Source organism: Carassius auratus, chromosome 47, assembly GCF_003368295.1.
Source record: "Carassius auratus strain Wakin chromosome 47, ASM336829v1, whole genome shotgun sequence".
Classification (NCBI taxonomy): Eukaryota; Metazoa; Chordata; class Actinopteri; order Cypriniformes; family Cyprinidae; genus Carassius; species Carassius auratus.
Genome location: NC_039289.1, coordinates 5,576,104 through 5,600,624, shown reverse-complemented (window position 1 = coordinate 5,600,624; position 24,521 = coordinate 5,576,104). Strand labels below are relative to the sequence as shown.

The 24,521-nt window shown below is 37.0% G+C and overlaps 1 protein-coding gene across 1 annotated transcript; it reads right to left on the bottom strand.

Moving 5' to 3' along the window:
* Nucleotides 1–28: 28 nt before the first annotated feature.
* Nucleotides 29–24,108, bottom strand: LOC113064541 (dual specificity protein phosphatase CDC14AB-like). The gene is made up of 7 exons (XM_026235398.1): nt 23,513–24,108; nt 22,469–22,559; nt 21,845–21,920; nt 16,440–16,532; nt 11,158–11,237; nt 4,297–4,363; nt 29–226 (listed from the first exon to the last, which is right to left on the bottom strand). Exons 1-7 carry the CDS (start codon nt 23,607–23,609, stop codon nt 29–31), a joined length of 702 nt encoding a protein of 233 aa, XP_026091183.1. The 5' UTR covers nt 23,610–24,108.
* Between the last annotated feature and the right edge of the window lie 413 nt (nt 24,109–24,521).

Below are 24,521 nucleotides of genomic sequence, written 5' to 3'. Positions count from 1 at the left end.
AAACTGAACAAGCCGAGATTATCATTATTTAAAAATGTCTTCGGTTCCTGGTGGAATAAACCTGATTATGTAACCGGCTTGAGGAGCAATGAACAGAATTCTGGGTAAAACACTGCACGCTGGTTCGCCTAATGAGCATTTCATGACGGAAGGGCATCATTACCTCGTAATGTTCATACTCGTTTACGTTGAACGTCTCAAAGTTCAAGAATCCGTGCTGAAGGGCCTGAAAAACAAGGTTTAGAAACATTAGTCATCTGCTGACTTCAAACAAGTGCAGTCATACGGTGGATTTCACCTGAGAGTCACAAGAAAATCCTTTATCCGTCTGATTGTTTAACCAATTAGTCAGCGTAATGGGGCTGAAGCGGTCTGTCTGGTGCTCAGTGAAGAGCTGCGGGGGAAGTCGATTAAGAAAAAAGGCACATGAGTCAATAAACCGTGGCAGTGAGCGATGAGGGCCGCGTCTAATGGAGTGTCTGGTTTCTGCTTCACACGGACACGTCTGCCTCTGACAAAACTGGTTCAAATCGTACAAAGTGATGTTTTTTGTTTTGCTGACACTACTCACTTTGTTAATAACTAATATGGCAGTAATATCAGACTTTATACTGTTGTGTAATCGCAGTGGATGCAGAATCGTGCAAAAGCAAAGGTTCTCGGTTACTGAAAAAGACAGTAACTGCAGGACATACACATATACATCTATGTGTATATATCAAATGACATTGCTCAAATTACAAATACATCATTCTTTCATGATGACCATATGGGTTACCACATTTGAAGAACGGTGTTCGTCTACACACATGACCTCGAGATGACAGCCATCATAAGGAGAGACTGTTGTAGTCTATGTTTATTTTGGGCATCTATCAGGAGCAGTATGGAAACAGACGGCTGAGAGACTATAACTGCACCCATCCAGCCGTGAAACATGCTGTCCTGAGCTGCAGGGTTGCACCAGACAGTCAAAACCTAATCGAGGCTGATAGAGGCACAGCAGGTGAGTGATTTCACAAGCTGGCAAAGTTACATCACGCTAATGGACTGTCGGCTAAGCGTGTTAAGGTATGAAACTTTTTTTTACAATTCACACTGAAGTCCACACGTGCAGATGTTCAACAGCAGCCGTGTCTGTTTACTCCATCTGGGTGAAGCGACAGATGTGTGTGCAATCTGATACAGTGAGCCGTCTCGCTCTCAGGATGTGGTTATGTAACTGTTCCTGGTCAGGTTTTAATCAAATGAGTCCCCTCCACTGCTGACTGGACCAAAGAGCTTACAGCAGCAATCCTCTTCTGCAGCGTCAATGGACAGTGTGGATGAAGCTGTGCTTAATTACTACCAACATGGCCTAAATCTCCAGTCTCCTAGTTTTTACCCTTGCAGTGGTAATGGTGGAGCCTAGTGGTTAAAGATCTGGGCTGGTAATCTAGCGATCTTCACGGGTGTCATTGATTGAGACACTTAACCTCCCAGGGAGGATTGCCGCTATAGTAGCTTATTAGAAGTCGCTTTCAGGTAAAAAAGCTTGAGGATAAAACGCGGTTAGCTTTCAAAAAAGTAGCCTAAACAATGTAGCAACAGGCATGTTTGAGGAGTAATTACATATTACACATACAGATTAATACAATGAGATTTTAAGTCACAATTACGAGAAAAAGTTAATGTTTCTCGCAAATGCGACTCTCTCATAGTGCGACATCTCACAATTGCTACATTGTTTCTGACAGCTTGCCAACTTGCTCCTCACAACTGTGATTTCATCTCCTACAATGTGTCTATCCAAAAATAGCAATATTGTGAGGTGGTCACTATTGCGAGAAAAGTTAAAAATGTTTTTTCGTAATTCCAGATTTTTCTCCCAATGTGATGCTTGCTACATAGTTTCTGACAATTTGAAACGTTTTCTTTAATTTCATGAACTGCGATATTGTGATACAGCCACAATTACGATAAACAAGTCTGCAATTATGAGAATAATAATTGTTACTTCAAATTGCGACTATTTCTCACAATGCAACATCTAACAGTGTTTTTAGACTGTTTGCAACTTTTTTTCGTATTTGCAACATAATATCTCAAAACTGTACAATCTTCCTTAACTGCGATTTTGTATCTTGGACAACTGACTACCTAAATATATATATATATATATATAATATATATATATATATATATATTATATATTATATATATTATATATATATATATATATATTTTATTTTAAGATAAAAAAAATTGTTTGCGAGCAAAAGTTATAATGTTTGTCCTAACTTTTTCCTCACTGCTATATTTTTTTTTTATACCAATCTGAAATGTTTTCCTCATAACTGCGAATCCATATCTCACAATGTGACTTCATATCCAGAAACTTGTGCTAATGAGATCACAAATGTGAGAAACACACAATTACAACTCACTATTACGAGAACCAAGTATGCACTTATGAGGACTTCTCACATTGTGACATCTGCGTTTATGTCTGACCAATTTGTAACGTTTTACTCATGATTTGCAGCTTCATGTCACAAAAACATGAGAATTCAAAAAAAAATTGTGATATTCAATTATAACTCACAATAGTTTCAAAAAATTGCAATGTTTTCCTCATAATTTTGATTTTATTTTGTCACCAATTAAGAAAAACCTTTGCATTTTGAGAAAATAAATTATTTCTCGTAATTACAACTTCATAACTCTGTGCGGACTGAATTTTTTGAGTTGTGAGTTACAAATTCACATTGTGAAATGTAAAGCCACAATGACAAGAAAAAAACCAAAAGGTTAATTTAGCTACAATTCTCTCCCGGTAAAATTGTGGTAAATTTGGACTTTCGTGTTAGCTGTAAAAATAGTTCTATATGGGGTTTAAACCTACAACATTTTGGTAACCAGTCCAGATGTTTAAACATTAGGAAAACCCAAACACAAAAGAACTGCTCTCATGTTGGCAAACAGGGTATTTCCTCCTCTTTGGCAGCTTGGAGAGAGGCAGCAGTGGTGGTTTGAACATTAACGGGGTTCAGTGTTTATCACACTCACAGAAGCTGTGTGTGACTCATGCAATTAAGAAACTGTTAAAAACAAGCTGTTAATTAGAGCCAGAAGGGAGGCACTGATAAAACTGTCACTTACGTCTACAACTACAATCCTAACAGCAAAGCACAGGATGACATGAGGGCCCAGAGGTCTTGAAAATGTAATGTTTTAAAAAGATGACCATTTACCCCCTCTCCTACTGAAAAGTCGCTGTGATTTAATAAACAATAGAGTATGCTGTTGGATGCTGCTGCTGTTTTTCTTTGACGTAGGATGAATGAAAAGAGTTTATGTAGCGTAAAGGATTTTTTTTTATGACAAGCATGTAGGAAAAGCACTCAAGAATGCACGCTGTCCGTGTTTAACAAGTCTTTCTGGCGGGTCAGCTGAAGACACATCGATACCTGCAGATGTGTTTGGCTCTTGCAGAGTTTACTTGTAAACTCACCGTGAACACTATTTTGATATTCAGCTAGTTTTGATAACTTTGTGCAATGAACTGAACAGAAACACCTTATTACCCAGCAATGTTTGTTTTGTCAGAGCCTAGAAGGGGTCTGGAGTGACATTCTTTCCAAACCGCAATGAAGACTGATTATACAGGTTATGAGATGTTTTTAAAATGTCTTTATTTAAAAAAATATATAAAGGGGTGTATTTAGACAGCTCCAGACAATTTTGCACACTTTATGCATTATGTTATTCTCTACAATTTAAATCTGGGGTCAGTAAGAGATTTTTAAGCATTTTTATAAGTAGTCTGTTTTTGCTCATTAAGTCTGCATTTACTAGATCAAAAACACATTAAACACAAGAATATTGTAAAACATTATTAAAATGTTATTTAGAATATATTTTAAAATGCAATTTATGTCTGTGATTCAAAGCTGAATTTTCAGCATCATTATTCCAGTCTTCAGTGTCACATGATCCTTCAGAAATCATTTTAATATTAATTTGATGGTTTAGAAACATTACCATTATCAAACTGAAAACAGTTTGCCGTTACAAAATTTGTGCAAACCAAAGATTCCAAAAGAAATAATCTTAAATAGAAAGCTTTTATAAATGTTCTTTACAGACATTTTTTTTTTCTAAATTTAATGCATCTTTACTGAAAAAAAAACGATACTTAAACACCAATATTTCTTCTAATGTAGTCTGACTGATGAATTTGCATTAGTTAAAAATCACTTATCAAATTAGCTTCATAGTAATAATAAAAATGACATACTATAGTGTACATCTCACCTTTCTAACGCCTTGCAAGCAGTCGAGAACTGTCAGGTTGTATGTGCAATTCCCAAATGAAGCATCCCTGAAAGAGAAAAGAGAAAGCATAATAAAAAAGAAACACCCACAGGAATATAAACAAGAAGATCAAGTCATGTTATGAGCAAAGAAGGGGAACACCGACACTGATTTCAAACTGTGGCTCTCAGGTGGTCTGCTTTTATCTAGAGTAAAACCATTACCTGCCCATGAATACAAGTAACTGGGTCAGGGCCTTTGTGTTTAGATGTGGGAGCGAAAGTAAAGCGACTGTGTTGGCTTTTGTCATGTGTTTTTAAAGAAAGAAAACCTTGGAGTTGAGTGTGTACACATGGGCAGCCTGTAAACACGATGGGTTACATCTACAAAAGTCAAGGCGAAATTAATGTCATGGAAAAGATTGGTTTGATAACATGTATGAGGAAGTCCAATTCAGGTTTGTTTGTGTACCCAAAATGATTTTATTGGGTCAAGGGAAGCAAGGTGTGTAATTTAATGCCAAATGCCTCAGAAACTAAAAGGGGCCAATACACCATCCCTTACCTAACGCATGTTACAGAACAGGTCCTTTGTGCCCACTTTAATTTGAGTTTTGCATTAATTCACTGTTTATGATTCAGGCTCGGTTGCATAAAAAGTGGGTCAGTGTTCTGCTGGGTTCCTTTTATTAGTCTCCCAGTGTGCCTCAATGGAAGGTATCAGGCTCCATTGACTCATACAAACACCACATACTCGCATATGCAAACCCTTAACTTCCAGAAGTCTTGTGTATTGGTCCACTGATCCAAGGTAACAATCCTACATAAGTAGGTTGATTTTATTTCAGGCGCACATAATTATTTTTTAAATCAATGTTTCCATTTTAATTTACGTAAATAAAAACTATGGTTAAGTGCTTTGCTCAAAAAAAAAAAGAAAAGAAAAGAAACCCCTGATGGATTTGAACTTGCAACTTTTGGTTACTATAGGGTGGCCATGTGTGCTGTTCATACAGGAAACGTCCTACCCAGGATTTTTATGTTGCACAAAACATCCTAAGTAGTTTGACCAATAACATGCAGTTATTGTATATAATCGACCAATCGTGGCGTGTGAGAAGGTGAGATCTACAGAAAACGATCAAAGCTATGCAAATACGTGAACATGTTTGATCGTTCATTCGACTTGAAGCCAGAAATCCTGGCAAGAGTGCGTCATGTAAAAATGGCCCGTATGGTCACCCTAGGTTACTAACCCAGATGTTTAACCACAAGGTTTTACCACCACCAATTCAAATATGAAGAAAAAAACAGTAATAAAAAAGCACAGTCATCTTTAAAAATAAATAAATAAAGGAAACGATAAGAAAACCAAGGCATGTTTCCAACAGAGCTTTGCAGAAAAATGTCTTTGTTCACACAACTATATGTACCACATACTGCCAGCAGGATCCAAGATATGTTTGGAGAAACAGCTGGAGACTTTCCCACCAGCCAAAGCCTCATTCATCTTCCTCCCTACAGCAGAGAAACGTTGAGCCAATCGATTTGGCTGTAAAAACACAGCGGCTTACTGAGGATTATGTAAAGTCTCACCTCCAGGAGTGGAAGCCAGGAGCTAGACAAACCTCATTTAAAACAGCACATCTTTGTCTACTTTTAATTTACAAATGAGTCATTCAGTAGATGCTTTCATTGATGGCGACTTGCAATGCATTACAAGGACAGTCCCCCATGGAGTAACCAAAGGTCAAGTGCCTTTCACAAGGGCACACTGGTTTTGTCCCTTGAGGGGTGTAGAACTTTCGGCGATCAGTCCAAAACACAACTTTCTAGACTAGACAGTTTTAACTGAAGCAATTACAGCCTCAAGAGCCATTACCATAAGAGGGATGCCAAACAATGGTAATTCAAGGAAATGCATCTACTGCAAATTGGTTTCTCCAAAAAAAAATGTTATTAGAGAGGGCTGGTCAAAGCATTCACATATAAATCTGCTTCTTTACATTCTTAGGTTGGGTTCAAAAGGCTGAAATGAGCAGACCTGTTATGCACAGGGTGTGTCCTGGGCGAGCACTGTAGTGGAGCAAAGCAGAACAAGCTTACAGATGCCAAAACCACAAGCAGGACTTTAGTGCCGTTACGTAACCACCGCCACAGACGTGATTTGTTTTAGCAGATACGGATTTACTGCCACAGCAGTGGATTCTGCAATCATACAGGGTCAAGGTTCCTCAGAGACTTAGAAGGCTGGGTAACTTCATGATTCAAATATGATTCAATAAGTCTAAAAGCTTTCAAAGCACACCACAACTTGGCAAGACAGATCTGCGGTTTAGCAGAGCTAAAGATGAATGAAAGAAAGAAATTACATGGCAATGAAAGTCCAAGAGAGGAATTCTGATTGAATTTTTTTTTTTATTAGTTGACCCAAGAACTGGTGGAAAAACAGACATGATTGTATGCAAGATTTTGGTGATGTAATATGCTAGTGATCGAATGAGGACGAAATATTTCAATTTAACATACACATTCAGTAGAGAAGCTGTAAAGAAACAGGAAACCTAATCTCAGAAGTTAAACCCACCCATGTGCATACAGGACAGGGTGTGGAGTTCCACAAAGAGACCCAGAAGTCTATATTACTCTATCTTGGTATATCATGATTAGTTGGTCTCAAACGGACAGGGTACGGACACCATACAGGGTACAGAGTAGGATTTACTTACTTCCTCTGCAAGACTGCCACTGCTTTCCTCTTAGTATCGCCAAATATTTGGGCAGACAGAGAAAGATTCTTCCCTTTTCTTACATAATGGGAGAGCGATGCCAGGGTCTGAACTGTCCACAGTAGACTGAAGCCCCCCGTCCGGGTCACTAGAGCACATTCTCCAAACTTGTGTAACAATTCGACACTAGGTTCACTTGACTGTATATTACACTGCCAAAAAAACATCTGAACTATCAGGTTACTGGAAATGTCGTCCTAAAAATACATTGCTTGAAAACAATAACTTCAGGTCATGTTGTGCATGCCATTATTAGGTGTATACTTGTAGGTTATGTAAGTTTATTTCCAAATAAGGTTTGGTGTGGGAAAATGCTCTGCAAAAAATATCAATGTGCAGATATTTTGGCTGGATAGACAGCCACTGCTTATGCAAGATGGATCAAAACCGTACATTTCCAGAGCACCCTGAATGTGGGGCTACTTTCAAGCCATAATGATCCTGAATGGATCAGCCAAAGGTCAAGTCCACAGCTACAAATAGTCTTAAAAAGTAGTCTAAAATCCATTCCTGGATCAAGATAAAATGTGATGGAAGAGGTGCAGCATGTTATTATTTTCCGAATTAAACATACCTTTTTATCCGACATCTCATTGTAGTTTCTTCCTCTAGTGATGTACTCAAACATGGGTCTCACACAGAGCTTCACTTTATTCAATGGTATGGCCAATTCATTGTTTCCCAACAGGACCCCTTCCCTCTCATAGACAACACAACTGTTTACTTTCTGAATTAACAAATTGCTAAGCATTACATAACCCTGTCGCTCTGTTTGTCTCCGCAAGTAGCATGGCTACAGCAGCCAAGTCTGGGGGGGCACTGATAAATTGTTTTTCTTCCCTTGCGCAGCTACGGCACTAACAATCACATCTTTGTGAAGAAGCAAGAGCCCAATTAACCTTCGAGACAGACAGGATGGCAAACAGAGAAGAAGAAGTGCCATAAGAATACCTGAAACAGCATTATGTAATCAGGATACCAAAAAACTGGTAACTATTTTGTTATAGTTACATCAAGATAATCAGATTACAGTTTAAAAAAAAAATGGGAATACTATCAGGATTGCAAAGTTTCATTTAAGCAAGAAATAATTGAGAATAAGTTGTTGGATTATTAGAAAATAAGGATTAGATGTGGTGATGCGGCCATGAGCGTTATTAATGCAGTTATGGCCAAGAGCGAGAGAGAATGAGAGACAAAGACTGATGCATTTATTAATGCAGTTATTAAAGGGAGAGAGAGAGAGAGAGAGAGAGAGAGAGAGAGAGAGAGAGATTAACTGTGTGTGAATTACACAAGTCTTGTGCGCTTCTCAGCAGTGTATCTACTAATAGCGAAACTGTAATTAATTTGCTTCAGTAGCAGCACTGTTATTACCTCAGTAGTGAGAAATGTCATGTAGCCTTTAATTGCCAAACTGTTTTACTGATAAAATCATCAGAGCAATGCTGACAATATTTTTCTGTGAACATGAATGTTTCTTTGTGTGCAAACATGTGTCCGTTTTCTATTTGTGTTCTATTATATTTATTTACTTATGTCATTGTCGTTGTGGGTTTGGGTTATTGCTCTGCTGTATATGGACCTTTGAAATAAGTTAAATCATTGAATGAAGTGAGATGGACATGTACTAAAACCATGTTAAAAGAGAATGTCTGATGACCACGTGGAGCAGTGCATCTGTTCTGATTATATTTGATTGAGAAGAAAAAAAGCAAATTTGTATTCTGTATTTTTCTTTTGCAGAAACATTTCTGTTGTCTCTGGTTTCATAGCAGAGATAGTTACAACTACATGGCAAGTATTTTATACTGTGCATCAAATTGTTTATATTTTGCATCATATCCATAATAAATCTATGCTTTTTTTGATGATATTGCTTCTTTTTTATGTAACCCTACATGTAACCTTATACACAATGATTTAAAGAACCTAAAGAACCTTTACTTAGCCACATTTCAAAATCCTGCCCTAACCAGGCCTATAAAACAAGTGTATCATTCGTGTTTTAAAAATGTAGTGTGACATTCACAATGTCTTGTACACATTAAGCTTTAAGGATTAAACAATAATGACAATAATGGTGACTTAGATGCCAATGAACATTTAAACCACCAAAGATAAATAGTTGCTTCCCTACAATCCCAAAGTAGGGAAAGTAGTATTGGAGACACGAACCGTTTAAAACGATTCAGTTCGATTTGGTGAACTGAAAGATTCGTTCGAGAACCGGAAATCCAGCTGCTTTGTTTTGAACTCTCTTTCACAACAGACACGGATGAGAAGACAATGCTGAATAAAGTCGTCGTTTTTGCTATTTTTGGACCAAATATATTTTCGATGCTTCAAAAAATTCTAACGGACCCTCTGATGTCACATGGACTACTTTAATGATGTTTTTCTTACCTTTCTGGACATGGACAGTATACCGTACACACATCTTCAATGGAGGGACTGAGAGCTCTCGGACTAAATCTAAAATATCTTAAACTGTGTTCCGAAGATAAACGGCGGTCTTACGGGTTTGAAACAACATGAGGTTAAGTTATTAATTACATAAATTTGCTATCTGGGTGAACTAACCCTTTAACTGTTACTCAAAAGAAAGTGTTGGATAAAGGTTAATCTCTTGAGAAGTAAAGTGCAAGAGCTTTTGATCTAATGCCCACAGAGAGTGAATAAACAATAGAAATGCTGATCAATAAACCAAGTAATCAGTAACAATTCCTTATGGTTTCAGAGACCAATGACGGTCAATAAGTAAAAAGATTTCCCTCGATGACATTGAAGTATAAAGAATACCAAATGGGGATTTCAGCCTTCTGGGAAAAACACTTATAACTGCACAGTAAAAGAAAAAAAAAAAGCTGCTGTTTCCTGTTTGCATTCAGTGCCTGACGTTTCCAAATTGTTTGGAGGCCAGAGCACTTACAGCCCATCTCAGAAAGCATGGCTAAAAGCATCATGGGACTGCACTGAAGATGACAGATTTAGAAAATGTAGGCCTCTTCTCTATTCAGTGTATATGGCTCTGAATCATTAGTCAACGAGAGTCCACTTTAACAATGAGTGCTTCTGTTCAATGAGGCCATGGGTCGCCCCGGCTTTCTACATGTCCCTCATTATATATGCGAATACCCCAGAATATGCAGCTATGTGCTTGGCATGGGTGAACTTTAAGACTTCTGTGTTTCTGGGTCAGTAAGGAGTCAAATCTCATACGGTGGCTGCAAACAACCAAGAGGACTGACTAACCCACAACACTAACTACATGTTAATGAAAAATGCTCTGTGTCTGTGATTTCTGCCTGACGGAGCCGTTTTAAAAGAGGAAGGACAATGTTTGAGGAGATAATATCTCCACGGGAACTCCTGGTCGTTTTGAGAAACTGCAGGGGTGTATCTTTGAGCCACGGCTGGCATTTAACTGGGTGGTCACAATGGCACAAATCCACAACTGTCTTACATAGAGCATGACAGGAAAAATAGATTGATATTCATGTGGAGATACATTTATCATCACCACAATAAAACTGTAAAAAAAAAAAAAAAAATTAGATAGGAGTCAATTTCACTAGAATTTAACTTGGAATATTGTTTTAAACCTATTATTTCTCTCTCAACTTTGCAACGTTTTTAATCATGTAGTTTTAATTAAATCTAAGCAATCTAATAAAGAGATTATTAATTAAGAGCTATAACTTAGAAGACACTTAATTTCTTTTAAATAACATTATTAAAAAGTGTCTGAATATTAAAAATAAAATAGTATTCATGAACTCATCAATTATGAGCATCAGAATATAGATACAGAACAACTATCTGGTCTGTCAGCTTCATGGCTTGCAGAAACGTCCATGTGGGTTTTCTACTATGCCCGTTTATTTATCTGGGCAGAGAAGTTTATCACATTAAAAGCCCTGTGAGCCACAGGAGAGACAATATTTCTTGCGGAATCAAATTAGAGTGCACTGTGCAAAAAGTGAGGGAGAGGAAAGTGGGGGAATGAGGCAAAATATATATTAGCACACTTTTTTTTTTTTTATCAGTTTTGTTGCTTGCGGCCGTCTTACCTGAAGGGAAGATATGAGGCATTGGAGCCAGAGATAAGAGCTCTATAGGCTTCCTCTGGTGTTTTCTTCAGGTAAATCACCTGAGACAGGAAAAAGGAAAGGAAGTGACATTAGAGCAACAGCAAAGAAGCTGAATGCTAGGTACTAATACCATAACTTTAACATCAGTGTTGTTATTGTTAAATAAAACCATTACAAATTATTTTTGGTAATTATTAGTAAATCATTTTGTAAAAAAATATTTTTGTGGTAATTAAAAAAGCTGAAATAAAATGAAATATAAATATTAAAATAAAAACAAACTTAAAGAAACAATGAAAACTGTTGCACTGGAAACAAAAATAAGCAACTACTAAAATTACTAAAAATGAAAAAAAAAAAGTTTTATTGAAATAAATAATATATTTAAAATATATAAAATAAAAATAAATGTAAAAATTACAAAAAACAACAACACAATTAATAAACTTAAAATTTAACAAAACTAAACTTAAACTAAAATATTAAGTTTAAAATAAAACCCAACTTGAAATATTAGTAAATATTATAATTGTATTTAAATAGCACTAAAATAACAGTTTTAACACAGCCTTTCCTCGGTTTCATTCAGATGGTTTCCAATCAGATTAACTGATTGGGGGGGAAAACCGTTCATTTCAATCAATTCATTTGAAAATATCCTTCAAATTTTGCCAATATTTCATCATTTTCTCACTATTAGTTGACAATCATGCAAAATTAAATTATATTTTCCCACAAAAAATATTTTTGTTGTTATTCCCAATCTGAATTTTAGAAATAACAATTTATACATAAATCGGACATTGCTACTTTCCATCTGCCTATTCCATCTTTTTTCCTATCCACATCTGCCCGTGTTCCTCTTCATCCCATACACAAATGCACTTTCAGGAAAGTGACGTTCGGGCAGAATGTGTCACACAGATGAGATGCTGGGGCTCAGCACAATGGGGCCCTTGTCAAGCTGGGATGACTTGTTACGGTACAGTGCGGGAGGCACACACACAGACTTGCTGAAGAGATGAGTTTTAGCGGTCATCTATTCCCTACACCCACGTCAATCCCTCCTGACATCATATAAAAGGAACTCCGCTCACTCCTTCAACATTTCTGTGGCTTGATGTCAGAATGCAGCAGGACGGTGCCAACACGGAAAAGAAACCTATGTGAACCGTGCCAAAGCCCAACACACATAAAACACAGAAAAAGGGATGGGTCAACTGAAAAAAGAAAAATGATGTAGTTTGTCTAATCTACCATGGAAGATAAATGAAGAAATTTTGAAGTTGGTGCTAGTCGTTCTTTTCCATACAATTTCAAAAAATGACTGAAAAAACATTAAAATATCAAAAGTTATTTTTCACAAATTTTTTCTCTATTTATGAACAAATCATTCAGACCAGTTTTGGGAACTGCACCAATCGATTCATTGAAATGATTCAACTAGAAAGAATGATTCATTCACAAATTAGGGTTGTGTCGATAGACCTGTAGATCCTGTAGTCGCTGAAGTTGTCCGCTTTGACTCAGCTTAACACCTTAAATCCATGAAATGAAAGAGACAGAAAACAAGTAGTTGGTGTCCCACACATTTAATGGCTGCTACACGACAACGCACTCTTCTCAAACATGAGAGATTAACTCTTTCTTGGCTTACAAATAAAGTAAAGACAAAAAAATGACAAGGCGGCAGCAAACTTCTCACGTAGTTAGTCCTTCTCTTAAAGACTGATCACTTAACTTATAACGCACACTATGTGGTGATGACGTAGAAGGACTATGTGAGAACTACTCTGGATGATGAGTTCGCTCTGCCGCCTCGTTATTATTTCCATGCACACCGCACTATAATGTGATGCGTGCAAAATACATAGTTTTAGCTGTTCCAAAGTCTCCATCCACAAACAGACGTACAAAGTCTGCAGATATAAGGTATTTCATTGCATTTTAACATTTAATCTGAACGGCCTGTATGTGTTTAATATTTTAAACGAGCCCTCACTGAGTTTAACGCCACCGTTATGTTAGAATGCATCTCATTCTTGTTTCTGTGGCGGTGCGTCGGACTTTTCATGAGGCACGCCGTCCGAAGCTCTATATGACTGATGACTCCAAATATATTTACTCCAAATATATGAACTTTCATGTTTTTAATACTTTATATTTAACGTGTTCGTTTATTTCCAATATTAGTGTTAAACTGTTGGACTTTAAATGAAATCTACTATTGATTTTCACCGTTGACTGATTTTGAAGGACATTTAGACTGATAACTTCCGTGCACTGATTCAGCAAAATTGTCACAGGACGCTTGATATGACAGTTGCGTCCGACTACATATGAACTAGCGGTTTTAAATACAGTATTTTTATATTGAACGTTAGTTGTAACGTAAAGTTGTATTAGCGTACACATTACATTTTATTATTTACATTCATAAATAATCTTAAATACCAGTAATTAAAATGAAACAGAATGAATCTACAATTAATGGTGTGTGGGAAATGTGATATACAAATAAACTTGGGCTCAATGTATAGGAGTTTGGTCAGAAATCCAAATTTTTTGCATGCATCACATTAATTGCATTATATAAATTGCAGCACATTTCAGATGAAAAATGTTGGTGCATTTGCATCTTTTATGAACATAAAAGCTTGAAAGTCTCCATTCATTGTAAATCCATGAAAAGAGCAAACTGCGAAATTTTAATTTTTGGTTGAACTAATCTTTTTAAGATCTCCAGTACTGTTTTTGAAGGCTGTCTGTTCTGCAGGAGGCCAGAGCTTTATTATTTGTGTACGAGTTAATGAAATATGCACCGGTCAAACAATTAGCTGTACAATGTGACCGATTAAGTTCAATCCCGAGAGAAGGGTCAGCGCTTGTTTGTTTGTGTTGCGCCCTACTGTCCCATGTGACTCTGATGGAAGATCTTGGCCCAGCTGTTCAACCAGTACATATAATCTCCTTCATATGAAAAAACTGGGTCGTCTACTGCAGAGCAGATCAGCAGCAAACATCTGCTCTTGCCAGAGGAGCACATCCCACACAAGCCAGGATCAATAAGAACCTACTTACAGAAGATCCACTGCAAGTGCAGAAAGACAAAAACATAACACTGAACACACGTCCATGCATGTATGATGGACAAGAGCAGAAACAAGGTTTTATTCAACTTGGAGAGGATCATGGTTATATTTAATAGAATTACTTAAAACACTAGTTCATCTTGAGCACTTTATTGAGACTATAGGAGAGAACCTACCTAGAGATTTGATGGGTGTCTCCAGAGGTTAGGTTTTTGAAGGTAGCGAAAATGAGTTTCCATTTAAGACAACTAAATTAACAATGGGGTCAAGGTTCATACTAAATTTAGACTGGGAGGGTGAATGTGACCATTCCTTGTAGACCAACTTTGAGGAAGTACACTAACTTTAAGGGATATTTGCTAGATAATTAGAATCGCAAAGATAAAAATAAAGCAGCCCACATTTTCTCTAGATTCTTCGTCAGGTTTTCTGTGAGGTATCCCTCATGATCTGTCACTGTCATTTCAAGTTCATCAAACTTTGCATCAAATTAGATAATTTTCTAGAAGTTCTATTTACACTTCTGCTTAAAATATACATATGAATATTTTTTTCCCGACTGTAAACTGAGTTGTGAATTGCAAAAGATTGCATAGATGCTACTATGAATGTTGACTTATGTATAATCATAAATTCTGAATTCACACTGAATTCATATTGTGGGGTGGGTGGGGGGGGGGGGGTCTGAGAGCATCTGTTTAATGCATATGAAAGTGGCAACAATTTCACATTTAATGTATGCAGCTGGTCAAATATTTGGAACAATTAAGGCTTTTCTAATCAATTTCTTATGCTCACCAAGGCTGCATTTATTTGATGAAAAATACAACAAAAACACTAATATTGTGAAATATTATTAAAGTAAAAAAAACTGTTGTTTGAAAATATTTTTTAATCCATTTTATTCCTGTTATGCAAAGCTGAATTTTCAGCATCATTACTCCAGTCTTCAGTGTCACATCCTTCAGAAATCTTTCTAATATGCTGAACATAAGAGACATCTTTAAAAACATTAAAAAATCGGTAGTGCAAATACTGCTTTTTTTTATTAGAATTATTATTGTTTTAGCAAAATAAGGTAAATTCCAGATATAAGGGAACCAAAAACATTCAAAAGAGAGTAAAGTTGAGTCACCGCTGCAAACATCGAACACAGGATTTATGGTGGCACATAGCCATTGAATTACAGTCCAAAGTCAGATTACACAAAAAGTCAGATTAAAATGTATTATTGCCATCATCCAATTGAAAGCAAGGGAACATTAGATCCGCCTCTTTTTGAATCGTTCAGAATCAGGAAAAAAGGATACTGATATTGTATAACACCACCACCCTTTTCGGTTCCCTAAAATTTCAATTGCCAGTTCTTGTTGGAATAAATTAACAATAGCTTCTTTGAAAGAAACCGGAGGAGCATCTGTCATACCACTTTCCTTTCCATGTTGCCATTTAGGTTTCATCAATATTCATGAGGACAGAAGCATTCTAATATCCCACAGATTATTTTATAGTGAAGTAGTAGCTGCTTTATCAGTACAAATGAGCACAAATAAACTGATTATACTTAAGAAAATGTGCAGAACGGGTTATGAATATTATAGAAGAAGTTGGTGCCATGACCCTTTAAAACTAAAACTGGGCATTCGTTTAAAAGAAGGGCTTATCAGAATGATACACTGACCCACTTTACAGCTGAAACCTGTGCCTTTGACAAAGCCAACGGTGCCATCTGAGCAATAAATGTGTCCAGACCAGAGTCTTCCTTGAGAGTGCCAGGAACAATCAGCTGGCATGGCTCATACGCTGTGTATGTACTGGTCTAGATGAATGAAAGCAGTAGAACAGGACAGACTGGCATTCAAGCCAGTCAAGGACATAGGTATTGTGCCTCCACAAAGCGTTGGGACTACCAGTCAGTCAGCACTCTGTTGCTGTCTCTGAGGGGGAGTTTGGAATGAGGACACTGGCAAATATCCGAGAAGACTTTGTACGACAAACAAATTTGCTGTCGATGTGGGAGGACTGATGGTTTTAATGAAAATGACTGAGTGGCTAATTTGCAGGGCCATGACAGATTCTGCCCTGGATGTGAATCCTCGGGTTCCGGTGAAAGTAATTAACAGCAGTGACGGAGGAAGACAGAAGGACAAATGGAAGTGGGATACTCACAGCATAAGCACCGATGAGCACAGCAGCGTTAGCCCTTTTGCACTGGTCAAAGCTGGTGTAGTGCACAATCCTCTTCCTGGTCAGTGTAAACGACTGTAAAGAAAAAATAATGCATTAAACTGCAATCAAATTTCAAGAATACATTTTAAATATGCAACTTATTTTTGATAGCTTGCATTACATCAATTTTTTAATGTAGTTTCCATTCCATTTGATTGAAAATGAAACTCAAATAGCATAAAGTTGCATAACTTTTTTATTTCATTAATAGTAGCTCAACTTTCCTGTTTTTAATTTTTTTTTAAAGTTATAAACAACTTCAATGATTAACTGGCATTTTACAGTAACAAAACTGTAATTTGAGAAAAAGACCACTGCATTAATGACTACAATGTAAAATGTTACTCTAAAACCATGTTAAACCAAGTGACTGATGGACATTTTTCACTAAACTTTTCATTATTATTTTAACAAACACCAAGTTTAGTCAAATTAAAATTTCTTCTTTTTTTTTACATGCATTAGCAATTTTAACATGAAGAGAAATAGAACTGCAGCACTCATTTAATGTGTTGGTTTGTCTTGATTATGTTAAAATCTTGTTAAAATCACTCCAAACTCATTAACAGTTATCATGACTGATTAGATGTTTGGGAAACAGGTTATGGAAATCTCATTAACAAATATCTCAGTATCAACCAATTTCACAAACCTAACACCCTTTTTCCTGCTTAAACTAGCTTGAGGTGCTCTCAGGATGACTCAATTGAAAGTCCTTTACATGAGGGAATTTGGAGACAGATGTTCTAGCATCTGCCCCAGCTGCTACAGTAACGCACAGGGAGGTGCTGCAGGTGAGCCGAAATGTGTGTGCAAGAGAGACAGCATGTAGCTGCTAAAAGGCAACTCATGCACAGATGACACGCCAAAAGCTTCAGAATAATCTGTGCTGGAGGCGAGCTGAACGGAAAAGCCCTCAAAGCATCTGTTCCTGTGTCGCTCCACATGCTGCGGAGTAAAGTTTTGGCTGGGATGGGATGAGAGTGAAATCAAACTGCCAGCACAACAAATTAGGATTCAAACTTGTCCACCTACAACCTGCCCCGAAGAAAAAGAGACATACCGAAGGCAAAACTAAGGAAAGGAATTTTCCAAAACTATCTAAGCTGAGAGATCTGTAAACAAAAATAAAGATTTTTACAGGAGAACCTCTTAAAAATTTTACTTTTTCTGTTTCTTTTTTCTATTATTATTATTATTATTCATTTTTTAAATGAATATTCACTACTTTAACTTTACAACATTTTGTCATGTCATAGTAAGAGGAATTAACCTTTTTGTCTTTCCATTGATAAGCACAGCAAACCTGAAAGTCAACTAGTTTGGAAAGTGAAGGCGTACAGGTCATCTTTTCTCATAGATTATGCAGTAACAATATAGTAGTTTTGGTAACAGGGTTGAACCCTTTTATCTTTCCAAGGTGAATCGATAAGCACAGCATTAATGAATGTCAACTAGTTTGGAAAGTGAAGATCTAGAGGTCTTATTTTCTCAAAGTCATAGTAACAGAGTTGAACCAGTTTATCTTTCCAAAATGAATCATTAAAGGGATAGTTCACCCAAAAATCATAATTATGTCATTAATAACTCACCCTCATGTCGTTCCCAACCAATAAGATCTCAATTTATCTTCGGAAAACAGTTTAAGATATTTTAGATTTAGTCCGAGAGCTCTCAGTCCCTCCATTGAAACTGTGTGTACGGTATACTGTCCATGTCCAGAAAGGTAAGAAAAACATCATCAAAGTAGTCCATGTGACATCAGAGGGTCAGTTAGAATATTTTGAAGCATCAAAAATACATTTTGGTCCAAATTAGCAAAAACTATGACTTTATTCAGCATTGTCTTCTCTTCCGTGTCTGTTGTGAGAGAGTTCAAATCAAAGCAGTTTGTCATATTCGGTTCGTGGACGAAACATTCGACGTAACCGGATCTTCTTGAACCAGTTCACCAAATCGAACTGAATCGTTTTAAACGGTTCGCGTTTCCAATAAGCATTAATCCACAAATGACTTAAGCTGTTCACTTTTTTAATGTGGCTGACACTAGCTCGGAGTTCAAACAAACCAATATACCAGAGTAATTCATTTACTCAAACAGTACACTGACTGAACTGATGTGAAGAGAGAGATGAACACAGAGCCGAGCAAGATAATGATTCGTTCACGAGTCAAAATATCTTGTTTTTCTTACCTTTCTGGACATGGACAGTATACCGTACACACAGTTTCAATGGAGGGACCGAGAGCTCTCGGACTAAATCTATAATATCTTAAACTGTGTTCCCAAGATAAATGGAGGTCTTACTGGTTTGGAACGACATGAGGGTTAGTTATTAATAACATAATTATGATTTTTGGGTGAACTATCCCTTTAAGCAAAACAATACTTAAAATCAACTAGTTAGGAAAGTGGTAATCTACAGATCATATTTTCTCATAAAGTTATAGTAAATCGTGAAGTGAAACCATTTTATCTTTCCAAAATAAAAAACATTACTGAACGTCAAATAGTTTGGTAAGTGATGTTGTAGAGGTCATCTTTTGTCACTGACTCATAGTAACAGGGTTGAACCCATTTATTCATACAAGGTAAATTGACAAGCAAAACAATATTGAATTTTGGAAACTCAAGATCCTTTCCTTTCTCTAGCCATCTGCAGATCATCTCTTCTCAAAGAGTCAAAGTAACAGGGTTGAACCCTTTTTAATTTCTAGGCAAATCAATAAGCAATACAAAGTTAACAATCACTCAGAAAGTTCATTTTTATGTAAAACGGCAACATCTACATGCAGGAGGTGGTTATGCTAGTGAGGAGAAGAAATCTGTAAAAAATTTAATTTAGCTTAAAAACAAAAACAATCTCAAGATTGACAGCATTTTAATCAGATTGTGCTTCAAAAACACCAACTTGAGAATGGACAAGCTCCTCTCAGCAATGCTAGAAAGCTGATCTTATGATAACCAGAAACTACCAGAACAGATACTACCCAAGCTTCCCTCCTTGATGTTTGGTTCCTCCAGCCTACAACCAATCATGCGGTCCAAACCGGTGAGGTTTGAAAAAAAGTAATCTCTATGGCAACAACTTGTATATTACAAACAGGCGGGGACATTCACATGTAATTGGATGGGTGTGCACATAGTGAAAGTGGTTAGGAGATAAACACATCATGCTTTACCACAGGACTTTACCTTTAATATTCCAAAACATGAACACATGAGAGACCTACACCTTGCCAGCTTTAGAAACACAGAACAAAACACAAAAGATAAAGTGGTTTATTATTATTCAAACACCTTCCTTTAGCACGGAAAGATGCTTAAGTAAGTTGACATGTCAGCAGAATTAATCACTAGAAGGACACTATAAACTTCTTGTCTGCTTTGGGTTTGGTCCTCTTTGCTGACCTCTCAATTTAGGTTAATTGGAAACTAAAGTTGGAGTTGAGTGCAGTAAATCATTGTATGCTCCTGAAGGCTGATGAATCTTAAAAACTACGTTTCTAAAGTCTGCTAAAGAAAATGAACATTGTCGATTTGTTGCAAAACCAAGTGGCCTGCCTACCAAGCTAGCAAAATTACTTTCCAAAAGGCAGGTGGCTGGCATGCACTATTAAGAACCTTTAGACAAAATATTCGGAAGAATCACACATATAATTGAGGAGAAGGTATCAGAATGCACTGCAGTGAGTTCAGAAAAACTAACATGTCATACAATGTACTTATTTCATTTGAAAAGTACTGATAAAAAGTTATAATTAAAAAACAGAATTGTTCCCAAAGTTTGCGCTGTTAGCTTAGCAACACGCTAATGAAAAACTACTAGAATCATTGTAGACTCATTTCATGTGCCATATTGAGTTACACCCAGGTAGTGTTCTAAATCAGGCGCCTATGAGGTTTCATTTTGGAAAAAATGCTGCCTTTGAAAGTAGTCTCTGTAGGTAGTAGCCAGCAAGGAAAGTTTTGCAAAGCAGTTAGTGTAACTTTCGTAAAAACGATTTCCAAAGGATGAAAACAAAACCAAACAGTTCCCTTTTACACAGTGTCTATATTAGCAAAAATCTGGGAGTCGATGGATTGGGATGGATCCCATGACCCTCCCACATCACAACTGAAGCGTGCAAAGCAGTACTCGGAAATCTAATCCCCCTTCATAAATCCTGGGGACATGCATGAACCACACGCTAAGGTCAGTGCCATTGGCTGCTGCCTAAGTCTGAGAGGATGAAAAAAAAGGTCACATCTAATCCCAACATTTGTTACATCTGATAGACGGGAGGATCAGGCCTAAGAGATCAAGAACAGTGACATAACACGCAACTCACTTTCTCTGCAGACTGTGGGCATTGAGATTGAAGTAGATTGTACCCTGCTGACATTCTGTTAAATGCCATGACAATGGTGAGGGAAGAGAAAGTTGAATTTGAATAGTGAACTTTTGGCCTAGTAGATACATTTTAAGCTGGTAGGGCTCTGGTTCAATCCCCAAAGTGATCAAGATGCACCATTGTGCAAGGCACTTAACCCCAGGTTACACTTGGGGAAGATTGTCCCTGAAAACCATTTGGATAAAAGTGACTAGTAAATGACTAGTTACTAAACCACCGGATTAAGTCTTAACTTTAAGAGGCTGAGAGAAATTAGAAATAATCTTGACGTAATGTAACTGGTTAAGGTTCGCATTCATTCAAATTGAACTCAACTGAACACAATTATTCCAACTTGTCCCTCCTTTTCTTAAAATCAAAACAAAAATGGAAGATACAGTGAGGCACTTACAATGAAAGTGAAAGGCACTTTCAAAAGAATTTGTGTTCCAATCAGCATTACACTGCAAAAGTACTGAACCTGGATTATTCTTTTAAGAAGAATCTCTTCATTGTCTGAACCGCTGAGCTTCAGAGAACATGCTGGTCCCAGGAGAAACTCTCAGTACACAATAAAATGTAAAGACAGGTGAGTCAAAGACTAAAAAAGACAGGAGACACATGGCTAAAGATGCACGTGATGTATTCATCTGAGCCTCCGGTCACAGTGGCTTTCATTTCAAGTGAGCACATGTGATTCTGCCTTACAGACATGGCATAAAATGAGCTGATGTCTTGATAAAGTAAGGAAGGAACATGATGTTTTCTAGCTGTAGCTGGAGTTCAATGCTGCATCATTAATCTTAAATTCCCAACCCATACAAACAAAAGAAACATTAACACATTGGACAGCCCAAAATATCCAGCGACGGGGCGTGAGCGCAAACTCCTCAGCTTTTTCAAATTAATGCAGCAACATACTGCAGCTTCTTCAGGAGGAACGTAACAAATCGAGCAGGTGTTTGACTCACCTTGAGCTTTTTGTTGAGTTTACAGCAGTATCTGTACAGCATAGCGAGGTTAAGGGGGCCAAAATCAGCATAAAAGCTATGAAAGAGAAAAACAATGTTAGCCTTCATTGTATAAATCAGTGTTTTACCCTATTAAACAATTTTTTAAATACTAAATATGGATGGATTTTGGCTCAAGCTAATGGGGCAAGGGCCCCGGGTCTTTGACTGTCAGGGGCCTTAATCTGTACTATACGTAATGTTCATTCTTTTCATTTTAAATAAAAGCAATTTGCATATTGGTATGTTCTCCTTATTTAAACATTATATTTTGCAATTGTGATAAAAGGAAGGCTCTAAAAAGACTATAACCCATCCTTGGAAGTCAGCCTCAAACAGCGTTTTCTTTCAAAGTATCTGTCAGAATGATGCGAAGAACATTAGTTCCATTTTTCTCTGATCTTCCCACATGCAGAAAGTCAAAACTAATGATTGACAGGTCCATTGTGGAACGCTGGAGATAAAAATGCAACTTTTACTAAAGGAAACATTCGATTAAAGAGTTATGTAACAGACTTCGGGACAGTTTCCCGCCTGCTGGGTTGTTTTGGCTCTGAGAGATGACTGAGGGAGGGGAAAACTCACTTTTCATACACAAACTCCTCATCCGTGCTGAAGTAATGAGTGTTTGCAGTGCTTTTTGGTTTGCTTCGCAAGGTTGCAAAATAGAGTCGATCTGGGGAAAAAAATTAAACATGGTTGATTAAACAAGCCGGTAGTTATAAAACAGCTATTAATACTCTACAGAGATACGATTTTAACATCAGATTATTGGCTTGGGTTTAATCATCTGCAACAATGAACTTATCCCACTGTAGCTTTAAATACACTTAAATATGAAAGTGGAATAGTCACATTACTGGGACTTTATTCAATATGGATAGAGAATGTCAAATATGTTACATTATCTTTTATTTATTTAATTTTTTACAGATTTGTTTTAAGAAATAAAGGTTTCTCTAATTTTTTTATATTCTTTAACACAAGTGAGTGCCGTCATTAAGTGTCAATTTAAGTATAAATTGCATAGTGACAATTTAAAAAGTTTATTATATGAAGCTATGTATAGCAGTAATAACAGGGTTGAGAGTTCATTTAACCATTACTAGCCATGTGCTTCAGGTAATTAAACTACCAAGTGTTTATTAAAAAGAAATGCTTATATTTCTGCAAATATCCAATTTTCAATAACCAACTGTTTGCTATACAAAATCAAAATAACAGGGCTGACCATTTAAGACCTTCTAAAAAACACAAGACATTTGTCCTCGAAGAGGAGGGTGGCATTATGACAAAGTTTTGCACATTAAGAGATTTTAAAAAAAGATGATCATCGTGATAACAGGGTTGATGACGTGGTAACAGGGTTGATGCCAAAATATCTAATTCAAAACACAGCTTTTATTTCAATTTCTCACTAGAAAATGTTTTCACGAAAATTATCAATAAGAAAATACACTTAATAAACAAACTTGCTGCAGTTTTGCTAAGAAGATGAGAAAATGTTTAATATCACACATCAACGGTTGGTGCAGGGACCTGATGACTGAAACAAGTACATCTCAAGTCTGAGGTAACACAATGAATCAAAGTTATCCAAACTGAAGCGCCTAAGAAACTTAAACTCACCTTTAACAAGCTCCGAAGCACCTATTAAATCATTATCATCAGCCATTTTAAATAAAATTGTGAGTATCGCGGAATGTTTCGAGGTGTCGAGAGTCATCGACGGAGCGCAACTATTTCGAAAAGAGCCTTAACGTTACTGCTGCTTTCAAATCCGTTTCCTCTCACGGATGCAACTTCTCTCTTAACTGATGTCGCAAATATTCCGGGTAGCTCAAGAACAGAAAAGCCCAATTACACGTGTAAACAAGGCACTCGTATCTTGTGGTGTTCTTCCACGGGTAAAAGGTGAAGGAAATGAGCTGCAACTTCTCAAGCTGTTAAAACAACTCCAGCTGCGTCACTTCGGCATCCTGACTCGCGCGTCCCGTGTTAAAGTGCTTGAATGATCGGCAGTTTTTCTCGCGCGTGTGCCGTCAAAACGCCATTCGTCGTATTATATATATCCGTTTTCGCTTTAAACGGGGCAGATACGAGTCGCTATCATTTGCATGGCAATTCTGCCCTGGTCATTAGGTGGAAATCTTTCCCTTGCCATGTTCGCGGACAGTCAATAAAGATCTTAAAGGGACATCACGTGGTGCCGAGATGTCCAATCAGCGGCACGGAAGGATGTTGACTCTCGCTCGACCAATCGGAGGACGAGAGGTTGTTTAACTCCGAGAGAGACATCAACCTGCGTAGTTCAACCTGTTTTACTCACTGCCCTCTCTTGACTTTTGGTATATTCAGATACAGATGTAAATAGAATAATACTATGTTTTGTTATCTACATTGTTGAATATAAAAAATAAATTATTATACTGAATATCAGGACAAACTTTCTTTCCGTCTGTCCATTCGTCCGTCAGTCTATCTATCTATCTATCTATCTATCTATCTATCTATCTATCTATCTATCTATCTATCTATCTATCTATCTTTTTTATTGCAACCAACACTGCCCTCCATTAAGGCTTTACTAATATGCTATTATGCTCTATCTATCTATCTATCTATCTATCTATCTATC

Coding starts and splice junctions, on each gene's coding strand:
- LOC113064541 (XM_026235398.1), bottom strand. CDS start 23,609: ATGACTCTCGACACCTCGAAACATTCCGCGATACTCACAATTTTATTT. Junction 16,533..21,844: donor AACTCAACAAAAAGCTCAAG/GTGAGTCAAACA, acceptor TTTTCTTTACAG/TCGTTTACACTGACCAGGAA. Junction 11,238..16,439: donor TGCTCATCGGTGCTTATGCT/GTGAGTATCCCA, acceptor TTCCTGTCTCAG/GTGATTTACCTGAAGAAAAC.